This window comes from Physcomitrium patens, chromosome 19 (assembly GCF_059467195.1).
Source record: "Physcomitrium patens ecotype Gransden chromosome 19, ASM5946719v1, whole genome shotgun sequence".
NCBI classification, from domain to species: domain Eukaryota; kingdom Viridiplantae; phylum Streptophyta; class Bryopsida; order Funariales; family Funariaceae; genus Physcomitrium; species Physcomitrium patens.
In genome coordinates, this window is record NC_143428.1 from 15,123,126 (window position 1) to 15,145,872 (window position 22,747).

The following is a 22,747-nucleotide window of genomic DNA, read 5'->3' on the forward strand; positions in this document are numbered from 1 at the left end:
TCTACTTATTTATTTCAATCCACAACTTCTTAGCTTAGACTTTGGACTTCTTTTATAGGCATAGGAATAGTGCTTCCATAGTTGGTATTGGTGATGCATGAAATTTCCAATCTTAAGAGTATTGACAAACTTGTGAAGATTTATGATAGTTACAAATGTATTTTCATTTCTATCAAGTATAATATCTATAATTTTTATTTCTATTTTAAATAATTTAATAAATCTACAAGTCAAATTAGAAAAGAGTAATCTAAAATCTTTAATATCAAATAAAAATTTCTTCAAAAAGAAATAATCTATTATCTTTAAGAAAAAAATTAATATAAAAAATAAATGTTACTTCAAGGTGGATAATCTATAACTTTCTAAACACAATAATAAAAGTAGAATAATTTATTTAGTTCTAAAGATAAGATAAGAATAATGAATTATGACTCTTCTTAATTTGTTAAGGACAAGAATTCAAAAAAGATATGTAAAAAAGTAAAAAATTAATCAAAGAGAGGTGACAAATTTAAAATAAGAAAGTAAATATATTTAATAAGAAATTGAAATAGCTATTGCCAATGGTTAGAAAATTAGAGACTCTTAAAACTAGACTAGAAGCAAGAAAAAAATTGATAAAAATGAAGAAGGTTTTATTCTTCTCTCTATATATACTATCTACCTAAGGACTATATAGCAACATTCTATAGGACGTCCAATATATGTCTAATTTACAAGATACATGTCTTAACTTGCACGACAAGTTTCATATATGTATTCCATATTATTAGCTTATACTACAAGTTACCAATATGTGTGACACGTGGCTAATTTGTTGGCCAAGTTTCTAACCTATGAAGCACATGTAGACATGTATAAAGGTGAAATTGCATCTATGAAGCTTGTAGGAAGCTTTTCCACAAGTTATTATCAGATTAACCTATTTTTCCTTATTTCTATTGACTCATATTATCTCAGTAAGTGTAAGTATATCCATGACAAAGTTTCATTTATATAATTATTGTCATTCTAAAATATGAGACATGCAAAATAGTCAAGTTATTTTATTAATTGATAAAATCAAAGATATATGAAATGGTATTATCAACAAACTCTAATCTATATTATCCAATAAGGTGGTTGATAATATTATTGTGCAAGGCGCATGCTTCTCTTGCTCTCTACCAGTGCTCAATATTGTTGCGTGGTGACTACATCGTCGCCTTCTCTCTCACTCTGTCTCGTTATCTATTTATGACTGTATTCTTGCTTTCAAAGCCCCTGTCGCCTCGAGAACAATCTCTTTTGTGTCCTTCCATTAACGGTAATGCCTAAGTCATTTGCTATTCAAGATAATCTCTATTTCGTTCATGAACTTATCACCTGCTAAATTTACCAGATAATCTGGGCTCCAATCGCTAGAACATGGAAGTAAGATAAAGAAGACCTGTGTGTATGAAAGGGACAACCCATGCTACACTTGGTGACATCAATCCCTGGTGGCAATTGCCGGTCTCAAAGCTACTGCATGCATGATAATTGGGTGTGCACTCTTGCCCCTACAGCAGGTATGCGTGGACAATCGTAGCTGAAGATGGCCTGTCGCTGAAGCTCTGTGAAACTTGTTTTACTAATTTTCACATTGTATGACTTCGTTGCACGTCTCTCTTCATTTTAATCGATTTGGAATTCAGTGAATTATGCTCAGGTCCACGGCTCTTCATCATCTTCAAAAATGTTGATTTTGTCAAAAAGTGAGAGTTAGCTTAATCAACATTTCTCTGAACGAAGTCAAGCTTTTAAAGACTCAAGGTACAAGAATACATGTTTTATGTGACAAATGCTAGCAAATTTTCCCGGATCCGCAGTTTCAATATCGTCCACCAATCTACGTTCCGCCAAATAAGTATCCAAGTGATGACTCACCACCTGGAGCAGCTTGGATTCGCGTGGATGGCCGATCCTGCAAAATACCCACACCATCTGCATTACTACGAATCTCATTTGCAGAAACATCATCTAAAAAGATGAATTCGTAAAATTCCAACTTGCTGAACTATGAATTGCCCCGACTACGATTCTATTGCCGGCCAGGAATTTTCGATTATTGATGAATTGAACAAAATGTAAGCTAATGTGGCTTGGTGAAGTGTTGATGTATTCAGAACGGGAAAACAATTCAAGGTTTGAAGGTTTTTTCAAACCCGATTTGATTCAAGCGGTATCCCAACAATATAATGCGTTCAAACTTGTTAAATCAGTCTGCGTTCAATAAGCTCTGCTATCAGTAAGGTATGATTAAGGCGGCTGTGGTTAGACTTGGAGCAATGACTGCATCGTACTTCGTCACTGACATGCTAAAACTGGAATAGAACGACCATTCGAGCCGGTCTTCTGATTCCATTGCAACATTTGAACCACCGGAATGAACTGTACCGTTCAGATGGTGAAACAACGTGAGAGGTCCTAATTTCACACTTTGTATGAAGAAGAGCCTCGCGCGTGGATAGGATTTACATTTCTGCTCCTACTACTCGTCTGAAGCTCACCCTCTTAGTCTAAGTTCAATTTCACTACCAACCTCAAGCTCTACAGCAGAGACAAATTTTAATGAACCCTGTGACGAATCCAATCGCCAGATCCTAACACGGTCGAAGGGGACGATGAACTGACCGTGATGAAGTTTCTGGAGTTTTCACCATCTTCAAGATAATATTTGTTGTTGCGGCTCATGCTTCCTCCGGACATGTCCAGCGACAAGCCTCCACCGTCAATGATCACTTTTCCCGCAGCACGCGTTTGAAGATGACCCATTGGGGATCGGTGAGGATTTGGCATGGATGGGTAGTCCGATGGTGTGTGGTAGCCAGTCGGAATCTGATATCCAACGGGAGTTCCATAGTCTATGGATTGATCATCAATCGTTGGTGGACCTGAGCGGGAATTGTAGCCGGAGACTTCCCGGTTACTGTTCATGTGTTCGGGCTGCTGCGTGGAGGTGCCCTGTTGTTCGATCGAGTCAGAGAGGTGGCATCAGATCCGAACAAGTATCCTAAAGAACTTGCTCCTCCGCCGCTGCTGGTGCCCCGATTGTTCATTGCGCCTCTCATGATTTCGACACGTCTTTTGTTTGCAAACTAACAACGTTGTTGCAATCTTCTTCGTTACTTCAGCGGAAGTTGGAACAATCAAGCGGACTATATGAGGCGCCTTTTGACATCTATGCAAACAGAAAAATAGAAAAGAGGCACTCATTAACTCGGAGTGATCATGCGAAAATATGTCCTGTGCATCGCTGCTACCTTCCTCCTTTTACACCCTGAAAAAAAACGAAAAAAAAAAAAAAAAAAAAAAAAAAGACGGTCTGTTTCCTTACAGTTATTGAGATCCAGTGTGATGACCAAACCAAAACAGCAACATAAACGGCAGACTATATTAGCCGAAAGTGGACAATCGAATCGGTAAATTAGAGATTTACAATAGAGATTCAAAATAGAGACTTTGAGTGAGTCCTCCGAATAACGAGTAGGAGCTTTGGAGCTCGTGCAGGCCAATCGCTTGAGCATTGATCATAAAGTTGGGATACGTGCAGCTGGACATCGCAATAGATCAAGAATGAGATGCATTGTGTCAGATGCAGAATTAGGAACCTTCACAATATTCGACAAAACGGATACCAACCTCAATACAGATTCAAAACATTCAGCTCATCAAATATAGGACGCTGCACTCATCAAGACAATCGCAATATCATGGCATAGGGAGCGATATCGAACACAATGTGCATGTCGATGCTCTTACAATGTCTCAGTTTCTCTGCATCGACTTAACTCTTGTGGTTTTGAGGAACTGGTACGTGGGTGCGACCCAGCATGATTTTCTTCAGCATTTCTTGGATCTACAAGGAGCCAGCTGCCATCCTTTGCCGAATCTCAAGGTTTTCATTGGGATTATCGAGTATGGTTTAATACGAATAGGGAATTATCGTATTACCCTCACCTCGTCCAATGCAAGTCTCTACTGAGAATTTGACTCCTGAGGTTGACAGTATTTGTCTACAAGGGTTAATCAAGCATCAAAGCATCCACTGCCCGGACAGCAACCACCCGCTGTGGTGACCAAGGTCAAACACAACCTCCACGGGCCCCAATATCCTATTAACCGCCACCCCGACTCCCCAAGCAATCACGACGGACAACGCCGTGTGATAAAGATCACCGGCCAACGCTCCCAGCGTATTGAATGCCAAACTGGTTGCCAAAACGGATTGAACATTGCACCAACCGGTTTGGAACCGATTCATCAACATACAAATCGGCTTCGCCGGTTCGAAACCGTTAGCCAACCATGGGTAATTCCTATTTGCTGCGATTAACCGTTCGACTAAGGTAGTAACTTACTAGAGTACAGCAAAGAAGATTGAGAAATTGAATTAGAGGGCAGAATTGATTCAATGAAACAATTGATTTCTCAAAAAGGTCTTTGCTGCAATGGAGACCACTTCAAATACGATTCAAAAGAAACTGAGAGAACAGCCTTATGGGTTCGACAAGGAAAAGACACATCACAGTAAATAGCACGTCACTCATTACAGCCAAGACATTGATGCGCCTCCGATATTTACCCTTCTACATCTGACTAAACTCCAAAATGCTGTTCTATTTGCGGGTACTAATGAGCTTTCTGATTACTTTGTAACCCAAAGAAACAGCCAACTAGGCCTGATACCAGATGCTGATCGGGCATTTCATAGTCTTTTAGACTTCAGTTTACAAATGCACATCATCCTTACAATGAAAAATGGTGGCAAGTGGACATCGTAGAGAGAGTCCTATTAGCAACGCAGCTCGCAAGGCGACCGGTTTAGGGTTTTAGGGTGAGGAATCAAGTTCTTGACCACACTAATCCTGTTCCATGTTATCCACAGCTTCAGCTTGCCGGCGCTTCTCCTCTTCAACTGATATTAGACATAAAGCACATAAATAAAGTTCATAATCAGATAGCATAGGACTTCCATGCATACGTTAGAATGAACAGAAACACGACACAAGGATATGTGAAATCTCAACCCAAGATCACTCTACATACTGCTTTCACCACTTCCATCACAGAGATAAAAAATGACATGATCTGAACAAACATCTTCGGATGTCTTCAATATCACGTTCAGAATGCAACTATCCAGTTGAAGCTCAAGCCACTTACTCATAAGCTCAACAATTGCTCTGTGTGTACGTCGCTCTAACTTCTCCAATTTCTTAGCTACATCCCTCCTGAGATCCCAATTTGGTTTCTTGGGTGCGATACTTACAATAGGATCCTGTAAATATGATGTTGGAATCATTGAAAAACTAAATGATTTTATCCAGATTAAAACATAAATGCAAGTTTGAAGAAGAAACCAACTAGCATATAATTGGTGTCAAAAGGTAGATAAATAAATGAACTCAAAAATACATGATAATGCTATGTATAAAGCCTACTACAACAGCAAGACCTCCGAATCTCTCAAGAAATATCCAAGCAATACGAGGGATTGAACCATGACAAACAATACGTGCAAATACCTCGCCTCCAGCGACTTGAAGTGGATCTGTAGCCACAGGGTCCTCAAACTTCGGTATAACAGGAGGTGCGTGCTTGGCTTTCTGCAGATCACTGTCTCTGGGAAAGTAGTTCCGAAACTTTATCCCTGTGTCTGACCTGCAATGTGATTCCTCACTTTCTCATCAGTCACAAAATAACTTACGTCATGAATATTTAGAGAACGATCCTACCGACACAACACCAGAAGTCACAAATCCAGTTCGTACTTCCCCAGTGCTTAATACAAAAGCAGGGGCATTGGAGCAAAAAATATATATTGAAGCATGACTGTACTCTCCGTGTTAACTATATGAAACAATCACTCAGAACCAATAATATCTGCTTGGATTCGTTATGGGTTAATAAGAAATTCGATGGTGTTGCTGAATGAAGCACACAAATGTTTTTCAACAATTGTAGAAAATGGAAGTAACCACCGTGTCACACTGTATCCACAATTTTAATCCCACCTCAATGTCGAGAATTGATGATATCGATGTAGCCCTACACTTGGTCTATAGGGCTAGGATTTCAACATACTGTGTTACAATTTAGTTCGCTAAACGGCTGAATATTTGTTTCTATAGTTGTTTATTTGTTTGTTTGATTACTTATTAACTTATAACTAAATGAAAACGGAAAATATTGTGCCATGAGCTAGGTACCGGACCACAGGTGGTGTTCTAGAGAGCAATCACTTTGATCCAATCATTCAATTTTCGAATGCTTCGTATTTCCTCTGTGCGGAACTCAATGACTTAATTCTTCGAGCTACGAAGCTTATGTCATGATGAACACTTCACAAAATCGCAATCGAGAACGGGAACACACGTACGAGGACAGCATAAATCCACGGGCGTGAACACTTACGCTCCATCTGGCTCTTGTTCCTGCTCGAGTGGCTGACGCTGCTGGCCGTTGGTATCAAGAGAGGCGATGGTGGAATCAGGGGTGGGAGCAGCAAGGAGCTCTTGAGCAGCTCGAAGCGCCTGGAGACGCGCGCGGCGATCGTCGGTCGACTCAGCCACATCAGAACCCATGGCTGAAAACAAAGTGACCAGCACAGACAATGTAAAGCAGTAACAGTGCAGGAGTGGAGGAGATGACACTGGAAACTCAGGCGAGAGAAAACAGCCTGGACCTCCACAAGCAACCAGCAATCAGCACTCACGGCTCGGACAGACATTGGGAGGAAAGCTGGAATTAGGGTTTGCATGAATTCCGTCCCTCTTCGCTCCCCATTCTCCTCCTCATCCATCCTCTTTCTCCCTTTTATTTCATTCATCCTTTTCTCCCTTTTATTTCATTCATCCTTTTCTCCCTTTTATTCCATTCATCCTTTTCTCCCTTTTATTTCATTCATCCTTTTCTCCCTTTTATTCCATTCATCCTTTTCTCCCTTTTATTTCATTCATCCTTTTCTCCCTTTTATTCCATTCATCCTTTTCTCCATCTAGCCATTCCCGATCTCGCCTATGCTCGTTTTCTTCACTTTTCTTGGTGCAAGTGGTAGCTTGTTGAGCAACTTTCAACCCATTACTACCTTTTCAAAAATCCTGTTGAACTTAGATTACATACCAATCTAATAATTTTTAAAAATGGAAATATAAAATAAAAATAAACTTTATTTGTCAAAGAATGTTTTAGGATTTGATTAATTTTTGAAACTTTGTCATTGCAAAATCAATTGTGATAAAAAAAAAAAAATAAAAAAAAAAAAACATGTATTGAAACTAAAATAAAAATAAAAAATAAAATACAAGGAATATTGAATTTAATTCAAAAAAATAACTAATCTATATAATTTATCTTTATATTATCATATATATATATATATATATATATATTTATATTTACTTAAGTATACAATTATTTAAACCATCCAATAGTATAAATATATATATGTATGTATGTATGTATGTATGTATGTATGTATTTAGGAGAATATTTAAATAGACCTTTTTTTTACTAAATTGACCCACCTTTGATAAAGAATATAATAATTATGATGAATGTGGTTGATTTTTATTGGTTGTAAATCCAATAATGGGAAAATGAATCTAGAAATCATTATTTTATTTCATGAGGGTTAAGATAGGTGGATCAATTTAGTAAAAACTTAGGTCTATTTAACATTTTTCACTATATATATAAACACATGTATACATATACCTGTAATTAATTAATTTTTTTAGCATGATTGTTATAATTTGTAATGCATTTCTATCATATCATCTAAGAGTTTTTTTACATTCAATAACCAAATTGATAATGACATTCGAATTAGTAAAAATAATTATTTTTTTATAACAATCATTGCACTGACTTCTAGTTATAAGAGAAATCCTACAACTTGATATAGTAATTAACTTTTAAAATATACTGGTTTACAGGAGTACATCATAAAAACTAGTTTTATTTTATTTTGTCATAGTTCTGTTGTTGTTCTTGGCAATGTTCTTGTATGGTACATTGACTTGTTGGTAATATATTTGATTGTAATTATTTCTGCAAAAATCTTTGTTTGTAACAAGAAACAAATGAAACATCCAACAAAATAAAAATTTAAGGTGTTGATACACATCACAGGAGTTGTGTAACAAAAAATACTTTACATTCATAATTTTAACTAATGTCCTACAACTGGTCCATTATTAGATAAAGAAAGTTTTCAAAACTCTGAAATAAATCATACTATAAAAGTTCCTTGGATTTTACGAATAAAATAATTCACAAATAGAACTTATATGCATTTATTACGTAGCTAATTTTTTTAATATTAATACTATTTTATTAACTTTTGATATATAATACATTTTCATACATAAGATAGACATTGTTTACTAGAATTATCTTTTTTCTTTTATTCTTCTAATAAATAAAATGACCTTTTCAGATTTTATAAATAGCTATTATATGATGTGTACACATAAATATAGATATAGATATTATTTATTTTATATGGTATAATAACAGATATTAGAATATTGAGACTTGCATTGAGTTATTTTATACCATTATGTTCTGTACTAGTATAAAAATTAAAATGTTATTAATAAAAAATTATCTTAAAAATTTAAAAATATATTTAAGTATATATATATATATATATATATATATATTAACTATCATTAAATAATTTAATCCATTTCAAGTTCGTAATATTTAATTTTATTCAAATTATAATAGATATAAATATTCAAATTAAAAATAATATTTAATTACTTATAAATGTTATATATATATATATATATATATATATATATAATCAATAAAAAAATTATTATTTATAAGATACATATTAAAACTTAAACATTGTGCATTATTGTTATCAAGTAGCTATTATAATATATAGCATGTTTTTTTTAAACATTTCCAAACAATCATAAGAGTTAAAATTCTCTTGATAATTTAGAGATTATAAAGATTTATGGAAACATGCCATTATAAAGAATTTGATGCATTATTTCTTTTTATAATTTACAAAAAAAATAAAATACAATAACAACAATATTTATATATTTTAGAGATACGAAATAATTTTATGCCAAAAACACAATAATAAGTTTGTATATTAATTATTTAATATTGAATATATATATATATATATATATATAATTTAGTAATAAAATTATTTTATTATCATACATTCATACTAATACATTCTTTATATTTATGAAATTATTTTTTATATAATTTAAAAAAAAATTAATAATAAAACATATTTAATTATATATAATATAAATAAAAAATTAAAGTATAATTTGAAATAAAATACTAAATATAAGTTTATACTATATTAAAAAGAAAATAAGTATTTGATATATATATATATATATCTATATGAAGGATGAAATCTCAAAGAATAAATAAACAAGTGATATATGCTTAAAGAAAGATGACAATCTCTCTCTCTCTCTCTCTATATATATATATATATATATTAAAAAAAAAACTAAAATGACTACTACCAAAGACTAAAAAACTAAAAATCCTTAAAACTAGACTACATGGAAGAAAGAAATTAATATCAATGAAAAATGCTTCACTTTTATTTCTTTATATATTATCTTACTTGGAGCTATGTGATAATGTTTTATAAGACCTTGTAGTTGTCACTTTACTTATTCCAGAAGAAACCTCCTAGAATAAACCTATATAGGGGAATTCGAACACAGGGAAAGACCATGTATATGAACTCCAATTGTTGGGGTTACACAATTAATCGCTACTGCTGAATGCTTACCATAGCGAAGAATACTTAACTTTTCCTCTTACTGTCCACTCTTTCATATCAATACAATAACATCAACGACAATGATTTCAGTACCCTGTGTAATTCACGAACACACAAGCATATCCCAAACCCTGGAACGAACAACTTCCAATCCACAGAATCTAATCAAGATAATTCTTTCGATTACAATTCCTCTCCACTGAACCTACAACCTTGCGATAAACAATGATTGGAAACTTCCATACGTTCTCAATCTTTCACAATAACTGATAAACAGTGATCCATAAATAAATTTGTAAATCAAACATTAATTCATTAAATCGATTCTCTTCACTAGAATCAACACTAACACAAAAGAAACAAGAAAATTAAGAAGAAGAGATAGCACCAAGCTTATCCCCGGCTCAGTACTATCGTAGTCTGGCCTTTTCTTCCCTTCTCCCATCCTCCTTATACTACCTCGAGATACCAACTCCTATACTACAAATGATAACTACTTTTCTTGACTATTCATCCATTCTACCTGCTGAACCATCTTTTCAGTAATTATCTATTCCTGTTTACACTATATACTAGGTATCTACATTCTGAAAATAACTACTTATTCTACATAGCCCCACTCCTAATTGTGCAGCGTCCCCACAAACACAGTATTGATAAACAAAAACCAATCATTTTTTTTTTTTATATATATATTTTTTTTAACTGGATTGTTCAATCTCTTCGATTTCTAGCGCTGGCTCCATTTGGTCTTGTTCCAACACTATATCTTCTTCCTTCGACTTGTCCTGAATCTCTATCCTAAATTGAGCTGTTAAATCTTTATTATACTCTCCCAATTCTTGAACCTGAGCTTCCAATTGGAGGATTTTGGCATCTTTAGCTTCCAGTTGTTGTTGCGACTGTTGCAATTTCTCCTCCAATTTTCCAATTCTTATTCCTGTTGAGGCAAATGTCTGTAACTGACCAATATTGACTAAATCGCTCTCAAATTTCATTACTGTTTTCTTCAAAACAATAATTTCTGCCTATAGTTCATCCATATTGTTTTGATATTGGTCACCCAATTGTTTCTTTTCAAGCTCCAATGCCTCCTTCTTCTCTCATTCCATCTTCAACTGAGCCTTCATCTTCTCCTATTCCAATCTATTCGATTTGCAAGTTTGTAGTAATTCTTGCTTTTGATTTTTCAGGATATGCTAAATCCTCTGTTTTTTCTTTGACTATTTTTCTACTTTCTCATCCAATTCACGTTTCACTCGTATCTTGGATTTTGATTCTACCTTGATGACTTGTTCATGTTCCCTGATTTTGTAATTTTGTTCCAATATTATTTTCTTATTCGCTTCTACTTACCTTTTTAAGCTATCCTCATCTTCGAACTTACTCATCGTAAGTTGTAGCTAAAAAATTTGATCTAATATAACTTCCTTAAGATTCCACCCTTCCGTTACACCCCGTTGAAATTTTAATTGGTTGCTTTCCCTTGGAATTGGTATTGGCGTCATCATCTCTATTGTCGATCGAATTGGAACTCGCTCTGGTGTAGATATTGATCTTGCTTTCCATTCTACTGCTATGTTGGATTCTCCCACTTTATACACCATTACCCCTGGAATAACTGTTTCCGTTTGTAAACTTGAAACTACTGGTTGAGATTCCTCTTTCAATGTATATTCAATCACTGAGTTTACATAATTGGAACATAATAGTGAAGCAAACTTCTCCGACTTCGACTTAGCTTCCATTTCTATATGTATCGTTGTGGCCACATAAGGTGCCCAATTGAATACCATGCCTTGTAATGTTCCTATCGCAAAAAACAGTAATCACTTCGCCATGTAGGTGGTATGCCGATTCAATGCTAACCACTTCTAAACAAACCGCATCTATTCTATAAGTTTGGGTATAAGTGCCTCCTATACCTTCCATCCTTGATTTCGCTTGAGAGATGATATCCTTCCTTTGAAGTAGCTTCCTAGCCTAAAATCATTTGACGCGTCTCCTCCCACCTCAAGCTCTCCGGTTGATAAATGCAAGACCTTGTGTAAGATATTCTCATCTATTTCAATCAGGACTCCTCTTACTACACTTAAACCATCCTCTAGATCATAATTTTCTATATATTCTGCGACTCGTTCTACATCAATTGGTGATAGTTTATCCGATCCTCTCAAAAATATAAATAACTATGCATTTCTAAAATCTTTTTATCTTTTCAATGATCAACAGATATCTAACTTCATCGGTTCCATGTTGGTGATAACTACAAGAGATGGCGATCCTAGATCGCACTTAGACCTCACATTGCGGCGACTTTTTGATCGTTTTGGTGCTCTCTTCGCTCTTTCCATTGACATTGTGAAAATAAAACTCTCAATACTTCCTCGCGCTAATACTATTACTGATTATTGTCGTAAAGCTTACAGTTCAAAGCACAATGTCTGAAATTTACAACAATGAAACTTTCTATGAATGCCCCACTCCTAACTACTTACTTGGGGTCCGAATGAAGAACATCTAATCCAGTGTACTTTAATCTCACATCTAATCAAGAATGTCTAAGTTGTTGACTAGTCAGTTTCAATCATCAAAACTAACCATCAATCGTTTTCTAACTATCACAACCTTTCCAATCCTGTCGGTAATCATTATTACGGAGACTTCCTCCCTCCACTGAGTAAACCCATCCCGGGTTTATGTATAATATAGACATAATTGGTTCCCATTAACGCGTTTTGTAAAGTGGATTCCTAAAAAATCTTCCAATTGAACGGAACCATTAGGAAAACCTTCCACCATCCGATATGGCCCATGCCACTGCACTTAAAATTTATCGAGAAAGTTGTTAAAGCGGCTATCATAAAGTAGTACCAGATCATTGGGCATAAAATATTTTGGCCGCAACTAACTATCGTAATAACTCTTTCTGCGGCAATGTGTAGCTTCCATGATCAAGAGAGCCGTAGCCCTTGCTTCATCCAATTTTTTCAATTGGACTAACTTATATTGAAGAGAGTCTCTGTCTCTCAAACGTTCATCCAACACAATTCGTAAACTTTGGACTTGCAATTCAATTGATAGAATTACCTCTTGACCATATACCAATTGAAATTGCATAGAATTGGTAGTTACTTTATATGCAGTATGGTACGCCTATAAAGCTACAAACAATTTAGTGTCCCAATCCATTTTCGAGTCCAAAATTATTTTGGTTAAAATCTGACATAGAATACCATTGGTCTTTTCCGTCTGCCTATTGGCCCGAGGATGATATGGTGTTAGGGACATATTCCTTAGAACTTTCTAAAAAGAAGTTTCTAGAACCTTCTAGAAAACAAGGCTCTGGAACCTTCTAGAAGAGAAGCCTCTGGAACCTTTTAGAGAGAAGTTTTTAGAAGCTTCTAGAAAAGAAGTCTCTGGAACCTTCTAAAAGAGAAGTTTCTAGAAGCTTCTAGAAAGGAATCCCCTGTAGCTTTTTAGAAGCTTCCTAGTTAATAGAAGTAGCTCGAGAAGTTTCTAGAACCTTCTAGAAAAGAAGCCTCTGAAACCTTCTAGAAGCTTCCTAGTTAATAGAAGTAGCTCGAGAAGATTCCTAAGTAGGAGTATATATAGGGATCGAGGCTGAAGAATTCTTCAGTCTCGACAACACATCTCTTCGAGTTCTAGCTCACCTTTCTGGTGTTGTTCTTGTACTCATCTATTTAATCTAGTTCTGCCACTTCTTCTTGAACTTCTTGTTAGATTTCAAGTCTGTATTTTGTGTCCGTGACAGTTTGTCGAGACTACACTAACTTGAGATATCAGAGCTAGTTCTTTCTTAGTAGAGTGTGGATTACCCCTCTACTTGAAGGTATACTAGCATTTTTTAGAGGTTGCAGATTACCCTCCTCTAAACTGATACTTCTTCTGTTACAATATTGGAGTCTTATTCTTCTTGAAGAGAGTGGATTACCCATCTTCTTGAAATTCTTAAGGCGTTTTATAGGTTGTGGATTACCCTCCTATAAACCAATATTGTCTCTTATAGGGTCATTTTTGTCCTTCTTTTAGAATGGTCAGAGGTCAAGACATTAGTATGATAGAAAGTTCGGAGTCTAAGTTAGATGCTATTATGAATGCCCTCGCTACGTTATCACAAAGAACTGCAGAGATTGAAGGAGTAGTGGCAAGGCTTCATAATGATGGAGTATCTAGGATAGCACAATCTAAACTACACCAGCCTCAAATTTCGGTACTTGGAGAAACAACTTTACCTCAGGTTCGACAAGAACCACTAGTTCTACAACATAAGGAGTCTCGAGTTAGCCTTCCAGATAAGTTTGATAGAACACGTTCCAAGTTTCGAGGATTCGTCAATCAAATCAGGTTGATAACAGTTTTATAACCCGAATGATATCCAACGGAGGAGTCACGTGTTGGGCTTGTTGGAACCTTACTTACGGGACAAGCTCTATCATGGTTTGCTCCTTTGTTTGAGAAACGATCATCCATATTAAACAACTTCGAAACCTTTTTGGAAGCATTTGCGGAAGCATTTGGTGAACACGATAAGGTTCGATGGACTACAACAAAGATCCGGTCGCTACAACAAGGGATGCGTTCTACATCAGTCTATGCTTCGGATTTCACGCAATTAGTATGCGACATCAATTGGGATGAAGAAGCGTTGATGAGTCAATTCTATTGGGGTTTAAGAGATGATGTGAAGGATTTACTGTTAACTCTTCCTGATCCACGAACGCTCAATGAAGCCATTAGCCAAGCTGTGAAGTGCGATAATTGCCTATTCCAACGTCGCCAAGACCAACGCTCAAGACAACATACAATTTGCCATGCTCCAACTATGTCGGCAAGCGGTGTGAATTCGCATTCAGAGGTGGAAGACATGCAAATTGATGCAGTACGTATCAAATCTCTAACTATAGAAGAAAAAAAGCGACGTATGGAGGAAAATTTATGCTTGTATTGTGGTGGAGAAGGCCACAAAGTTGGAAACTGTCCCCAAAAGTAAAATCGAGGCATAGTCAAGACTAGGGGAGTATTTGTTCAAGAAAACGAGGATGCCCAGCCACAGTAGGAACCGTGCGGATGGACAATGAAATATCCCAACAACAATCAGGTTCCTTTCTTTCTGCCCAACCTGCACTTTGTTTTACAATCCCTGTGTTTATCGGCCCTGAAAAACTGAGAACCTTAGCACTACTAGACTCAGGAGCATCTGCTTGTTTTTTAGACGAAGAATTTACAAAGCGTTATAAGATCCCTTTAGTACAAAAATCAAAACCTGTTCATGTTGAAGTCATAGATGGGCGACCTTTATTGTCTGGTAGCATCACCCATGAATCAAAACCTATAGAAGTAACGTTTAAAGACCATAGTAGTCATATTATTTTTAATATTATTAGAATCCCATCAAATCCTATTATTCTTTGTCTTTCTTGGTTAAAAAAACATAATCCATTGATAGATTGGAGGTTGCGGAAGATGACTTTTCCCACAAAACCACCCAAGAAAAAACCTAGTAAAAAACCTCGAAAAAAGAAATCCTTATTCATTGAAGCAAGAGCGTTTATAAGATCATCTAAGGAAGGCACTCCATTTATCATTTATGTGGCTCCAACTACCGAGGAGAAGATCTCAACAGCAAGTATACCGGAGCAATATAAAGATTTTGAAGACGTGTTTCAAAAGAAGAACGCCAACATACTACCGGAACACCGACCATATGATTGTGCCATAGACTTACAAGAAGGAGCACAACCACCTTTTGGCCCAATCTATAATCTATCGCAAACGGAGTTGGCAAAGTTACGAAAGTACATCGACGAAAATCTAGCCAAGAACTTCATTCGTCATTCAAAATCATCAGCTGGAGCACCCATCTTATTTGTGAAGAAGAAAGATGGATCATTACGGATGTGTGTGGACTATCGAGGCCTCAACAAGGTAACAAAGAAAAATCGTTATCTATTACCCTTGATTTCTAATCTCTCAGAACAACTTGGACGTGCGAAGATCTTTACAAAAATTGATCTAAGGGGAGCTTATAATCTCGTACGAATCAAGGAAGGAGATGAGTGGAAGACAGCATTCCGTACAAGGTATGGTCATTTCAAATATAATATCATGCCTTTTGGTCTTACCAATGCTCCAGCAGTTTTCCAACATATGATGAATGACATCTTTCGAGAACACCTCGACGATTTTGTTGTCATCTACTTAGACGATATTCTAATATTCTCTAAAAACGAGGAAGAGCATGAGGAGCATGTTCGTTTGGTCTTGGAGAAACTACGCAAGCGAGGACTATATGCCAAATTAGAAAAGTGTTTATTTCACCAGACGGAGATGGAATTTTTGGGATTCATTGCGACTACAGAAGGTTTGAAGATGGATCCCAAGAAAGTAGAAGCAATCATGTCTTGGGAGGTTCCGAAGACGGTTAGAGATGTACAATGCTTTCTTGGTTTTGCTAACTTCTATCGGATCTTCATCAAGAATTATTCTCAAGTTGGTGCTCCTCTCACTCGATTAACATGCAAGGATAAGTTGGAATGGGGACCTTTGGCGGAAAAGGCGTTTCAAGATTTGAAGACAGCATTTACTACAGCTCCAATTTTGGTACATCCAGACTTTACAAAGGCCTTCTATTTAGAAACTGATGCTTCAGATTTTGCTTTGGGAGTTGTGCTTTCACAAATAAGTGAAGATAAGAAGCTCCATCCAATTGCATTCTATTCTCAGAAGTTCTTTGCTGCTGAAATCAATTATGAGATCCACGATAAGGAACTTCTTGCTATAGTGGATTCTTTCGAAGAATGGCATCACTTTCTTGAAGGAGGTGCACATCTAGTAACCGTATATACGGATCACAAGAATTTGGAATATTTCATAACGGCTCGAGTTTTAAATCGGCGTCAAGCTCGGCGGAATATGTCGCTATCTAGATTCGATTTTGTTATCACTTATCGACTTGGAAGGCAGCAAGGACTATCCGATGCTTTATCAAGGAGATCGTATCTTGCACCAAAGGCTGGAGAAGCAACGTTTGATCAACAATGTACAACGTTATTGAGGCTAGAGAGATTTCAACTTTGTGCTAGTATTGTATCATTTGCTGTTGACTTCCTAAACCAGGTACATGCTATGACCATTAAAGATTCAGTAGCCATTGATATCAAGCAACGTACCAATGACGACAAGTTCAAGGTGGAGGGAGATCTTTTATACTTTGAAGAGCGATTGTATATTCCAAAAGGACCAGCACGACTCCGAATTCTTCAATCTCGCCATGATTTTCCAACTGCGGGACATTTTGGATTCAACAAGACCTTGGAGCTTATTTCCCGAGATTTTTGGTGGCCCCAAATGTGGAAAGATGTGAAAGATTTTGTTCTCTCTTGTGACATCTGTTCAAGATCTAAGAATCCTCGGCATCACCCTTATGGACTTCTACAGCCATTGCCAATTCCACGTCAACCATGGTCTTCAATTTCTATGGACTTCATCACGGACTTGCCATCATCAAACTCATTTGACAGCAACTTTATCGTGATAGATTGGCTTACGAAGATGGCAAAGTTCCTTGTAAGAAGACATCGTCCAGTGAAGTTACAGCAAGACTCTTTCTCGATAATGTGTATCGATATCATGGACTACCAGATGATATCATATCAGATCGAGGTACCCAGTTCGTGTCAAAGTTTTGGAGATCTCTCTTTGGGATATTGAAGGTGGATATCAAGCTTCCTTCAGCTTTTCATCCTCAAACTGATGGCCAAACGGAACGAGTGAACCAAATCTTGCAGCAGTACTTACGATGCAGCATCAACTATCAGTAAGATGATTGGATGGCATATCTATCGCTAGCCGAGTTTACATATAACAACACCATCCATGCGTCGACTCAACAAACACCATTCTTTTCCAACTATGGGTATCATCCGAAGCTTGATTTATTGAGTCCGTCAACAAATAACAATCCAGCAGCTGAAGGATTTGCGAAGCAACTATCAGAGCTTCAAACTATGTTGAAGCTTCAATTACAATCCGCTCAAGAATCCTATAAGACGTCTGCAGATAGATTTCGGAATCCAGCACCTACTTTCAAAGTTGGAGATAAAGCCTGGTTTCTTCGACGAAATATCAAGACCAAGCAACCATGTGATAAGTTGGACTATCGAAGATTGGGACCATTTATCATCCAGAAGTAAATTAATCCAGTGGCATACCGGCTGGAGTTACCGGCTTCTATGAAGGTACATCCAGTTTTTCATGTTTCTCTGTTGGAACCTTATTGAGAGTCATCTTTTCCTGGAAGAGTGCAATGTCCCCCACCTAGTATTGAAATCAAGAACCACGAAGAATACGAGGTTGAAAAGATATTGGATTCACGGCGAAGGTGGGGAAAGTTAGAATATCTTGTTCATTGGTGCGGCTATGACATTAATGAGCGAACGTGGCAGCCAGCTGAAAATCTTGTGAATGCGCCACAAAAGGTATAAGAGTTTCATCAACAACATCTCGATAAACCTAAATCAATTCGATGATAGCTTCTTTCTGAAGCTTATTCTCCCAACAATATAAGAAAAGGGGAGAGCACCAGCAAAATTCATAGTTGATGTAGTTATTTTCTCCAAGATAGATCGTAGTTTGGTCTTTTGATATGGATAGCCAAGAGATAGATACTATGCCAGTCAGAGTATCGCAACCGAGTAGCTCACGAAGGTGACCCCGAGATGAAGAACTACATGTACCACGACGACGACGGAGAATACCGAGTAACCGATCACTGGTGATCATATTTGAGATCGAGCTTGCTTACGATGGTCAACCAGAAGGCGTGTTTGCAGGACAATTTCACAATGAGGACACGAAAGTTCATGCTTGGTCAGAAGTCGAAGGCGTGGGCCACTACCGTTGGCTTTAAGGGTCGATGAACCACTTGCCTCGTGAACAATAGTTGGAGTTCATAGCAGAAGTTATGCGACAAATCTTCATTTTCTTGCGTTGGTACTGATCAACAACATTGCTTCTTAGAGACCTCGAAGCTAAAGGAGGAGGTGATGTTAGGGACATATTCTTTAGTACTTTCTAGAGAGAAGTTTCTAGAACCTTCTAGAAAACAAGCCTCTGGAACCTTTTAGAGAGAAGTTTCTAGAACCTTCTAGAAAAGAAGTCTCTAGAACCTTCTAGAAGCTTCCTAGTAAATAGAAGTAGCTCGAGAAGATTCCTAAGTAGGAGTATATATGTCAAGGACAAAGACTCGATGAGGGAAAATATACACCAAAAGGCTATCTCGATATAATAAGTCAAAATATAAACAAGTAGGTATATTAAAAGGAAACTGTAATGGCTATTGCCACAAGACAAGAAACTAAAGACTCTTGAACCTGGACTAGAAGGAAGAAAGGAGTTGATAAGAGTGAAGAAGCCTTCATTCTTGTCTCTATATATACTATCTAACTAGGGGCTACATGGCGACGTTCTATAGGACCTCCAATATGTGTTGACTTTGTAGGACACATGCCTTGACTTACAAGGCAAGTTTTTCTACATGTGGGCAACATAGTTAGCTTGATCTTCAAGCTAACAACATGTGTGGCACATGGCCAACTTGTTGACCACGTTTCTAATCCAAAAAGTCAATTGAAGACACCTATGAAGTCAAAGCAGTGTCTAGGAAGTTTCTAGGAAGCTTCTATATTAAATATTATAGAATTAACTTACTTTTATTTACTTTTACTTACTTCTACCTATTTCTATATGTAATTATTAGCTTACATGATTATGGCCGTGACATTACCCCCCCTTCTAGAGACGAGTTCTACGAGGAGCGGTCATCATATGTTGAGGAAATCTATGATGCGACGAATTGTATTTGCCACATACTCTGATCTCTGTTCTCTTCGAAGATGATTGATAGGGCCTCTCAACCATCGGTAGTGTCCCATACCAAGGCGGGAAGACCACCCTATTATTTGATCATTGTTGAGGCCTTTGTAACTTCCTTCGAATAGAATATTTGGAACACCATCAAGAGTTGTTCCTACCTCTAGCAAAATCACCAAACATCGAGAGTCCCTTCCCAAATCGTGATACCAAACGCGTTGTATCTCACCATCTGTTCGAGGAAGAACATGTCGTTCTTGAAGATCTTCATCTCGATTGCTTCGTCTTGAAGGTTGTGACAATCGTAATGTTTCGTCCGACAGGTGAGCAAACGAAGGTTCTGGAGTTGAATCCGCTGGTTGTTGGCTCTCCATCTAATTAGTGTCACAAATGCAAAGAAGTTACAAACAAGGATAGGAAATTGAATGTTATCTTGCCTCAATCTTGTCTCTTTTATAAGAGAGATTTTCATCTTAGTTTTGATGGATGTCGTTGATGAAAAACTTTGACTTTAGGTGATGCATTTGCTAGATTCTTGGATGGCTCCCATGTGCATTCACTAATATCATATCCGCGCCAATGAACAAGATATTCCAGCTTATTTCGGTGCCGCCTTGAGTCTAATATCTCTTCCACTTCAAATTCTTCATTATTATCTACTTCTATAGGAGGCGGTGGCATTTGTCTTCTTCTTTGTATATCCACTGTCTTGTATGGTTCAAGAAGAGACACGTGGAATACAGGATGGATCTTCATTGACTCCGGTAGATGTAATCGATATGCAACTGGGTTGATCTGTTCAGAAACAGAAAAGGGACCAAGCCTACGATAGTCCAACTTGTCACAAGGTCGAGTAGGCTTGATATTGCGACGAAGTAGCCATACCTTATCACCCACGTTGATTTGTGGTTGCTCCTTACGATATAGATCTGGGTTTATCTTTTGCCATTCTTGAGCTTCCTTCAATTGCGTCATCATTATTGCATGTAACTCTGACAACCGATTTGCCATATCTTTTGCTGCAAGATTATCAACTTTTGAAAAATCAAAAGTATCAAGTCGTGGATGATAGCCATAATTGGCAAAGAAAGGTGTTTGTTGCGTGGAAGAATGTACCGTTGTCGTGTTGTAACACGAGTATACAGTGAAAATAAAAAGAAAGGGGAATTTTATTAATATTCAGTTACCTCGAATATTGGGAGCATCGACCAACTCCAGTACAAATATTGAGTGGTCAGGTTCAGTGACTCCGTTACAGTCAGCCGGGGCATACTGGAATGCCCCGTTCGATTCCAATAACGGGAGTCAGCAGGAAGAGAAGGACCAATTCACACGACGGGTTCGAGGAGCCAATTAGATCCAATTTCGATAATCCAATCCGGGTCCTCTTACCCAATATGAGACCTATATTGGTGGGGCAACCCAATGCAGTCTAGTTATGGGAAATCCAGGTCTTACTACGGGTCTTAGCCAATCTGACGCGAGGACCAATTTGACCCAATTACGGGAACATCCAGGTTACTACGGGCATCTATACCAATATAGGACCTGAATTGGTCAGGCAACTCAATGTGGTCCCGATTACGGGGTTCGATTCTGTTTCGGGTTGTCCTGTTCTCTGTGCCGTCTCAGGGAACGTTGTTTTCGGTAAATGGATTTCTTAAAGGCAAAAACGGAGGAGAAAGCTTGACGGCGAGAGCCAATTTCGGATCCAAGCTTGAGGTGGGAGCCAATTCCGGATCTAAGACGGAAGATTGAAGAAATTCAGAGGATAAGGTTAGGTGGGATATAGTTTTGGGGGTGTGGTTTTTTTTTGAGGGGAAATCGGGGGGGGGAAGGATTTTTCAAGCTTCTGCAAGGTTACCAGTTCGGGTTTTTCATTGGAGGTTTTTGAAGATCAAGGGAATTAGAGAGAGGAGCTTCATGCTTCGGGTCGGGGAAGGAAAGACATAGAATTTGGATTTTTCTTCTTCGTAGAGTTTTGAGGACGACTGAGGCAATCGCTGCTGAAGTCAGTGTTGTAATGGTGAATCGGGATTTTTAAATGAAGTGGGTTTGAATACTCTTGACTATTTTGTAAAATCGAGTTACGTCTGTGATTGAAGGATTAAAGGGGTGTCTATAGGATTGAGTATGCGGAGTGAATGAAATTTATTGGGTTAATCTAAGAAGACAGTCAATGGATACAAGATCGTAAGTACAAAGCAGTATTGAAGGTTAACAATTTGGGTTGTACGGGGTTCTCTGTAACGTCTAGAGACCTACCGGCTGGGGCAAAAAAGACTTCGACAAGCAGTCGAAGAGCACCCGTATAGATTTACGGTACATTGTTGCAGTCATTTATATTCCAGCAGTCAAAAACTGATAGACTGCTTGACTATCGGCGAATCTTCATACTACCTTCTACAGCCAGACGCCTGGCGCGTTCTCGAGCAGGAAAGCACGTAATACGACATCGTATTATTATAAGCAAACTCTGCCAATGGCAGAAGGGTTGTCCAATCATCTTGTTGGTAGTTGATAGTACACCTTAAATATTGCTCCAAGACTTGGTTTACGCGCTCTGTTTGTCCATCAGTTTGAGGATGGAAAGCCGAAGATAGCTTTATGTTCACTTTTTAAATCTTGAAAAGGTTCCTCCAAAATCTTGACATAAATTGAGTTCCCCTATCCGATATGATATCTTTAGGTAATCCATGATAGCGATAGATATTATCAATGAAAAGCTTAGCTGTTTCTTCACCTGTGATAGATTTTGTACATGGCACAAAATGTGCCATCTTGGTGAAACGATCTACTATCACAAATATAGAATCATAAGATCTTGAGCTTGGAAGATCTGTGATGAAATCCATAGAAACAGAAGACCATGGTTGTTCTGGTATAGGTAATGGCTGAAGAAGTCCGTAAGGTCGATGACGAGGAATTTTTGATCTTGAACAAATATCACATGATTGTACAAAGTCTTTGACTGACTTCCACATTTGTGGCCACCAAAAATCTCTTGATATGAGTTCCAAAGTCTTATTATATCCAAAGTGCCCT

The 22,747-nt window shown here is 37.3% G+C and overlaps 2 protein-coding genes across 3 annotated transcripts; both read right to left on the minus strand.

Annotated features, from left to right (window-relative positions):
* Window positions 1-1,034: 1,034 nt before the first annotated feature.
* LOC112295745 (protein SPIRAL1-like 2) lies at window positions 1,035-4,243 on the minus strand. 2 transcript variants are annotated; one of them, XM_073529033.2, is made up of 5 exons: window positions 3,787-4,243; window positions 3,464-3,577; window positions 2,659-3,205; window positions 1,912-1,948; window positions 1,035-1,712 (listed from the first exon to the last, which is right to left on the minus strand). In XM_073529033.2, exons 3-5 carry the CDS (start codon window positions 2,959-2,961, stop codon window positions 1,690-1,692), a joined length of 363 nt encoding a protein of 120 aa, XP_073385134.1. In that variant the 5' UTR covers window positions 2,962-3,205; window positions 3,464-3,577; window positions 3,787-4,243; the 3' UTR covers window positions 1,035-1,689. The 2 variants fall into 2 exon arrangements, with proteins under 2 accessions (XP_073385134.1, XP_073385133.1); XM_073529032.2 differs by having other exon boundaries at window positions 1,035-1,948.
* Window positions 4,244-4,451: 208 nt separating this feature from the next.
* LOC112295744 (uncharacterized) lies at window positions 4,452-6,691 on the minus strand. Its single transcript, XM_024547662.3, has 4 exons — window positions 6,442-6,691; window positions 5,553-5,688; window positions 5,191-5,305; window positions 4,452-4,942 (listed from the first exon to the last, which is right to left on the minus strand). The coding sequence occupies exons 1-4, from the start codon at window positions 6,609-6,611 to the stop codon at window positions 4,887-4,889; spliced, it is 477 nt and encodes a 158-aa protein (XP_024403430.1). The 5' UTR covers window positions 6,612-6,691; the 3' UTR covers window positions 4,452-4,886.
* Between the last annotated feature and the right edge of the window lie 16,056 nt (window positions 6,692-22,747).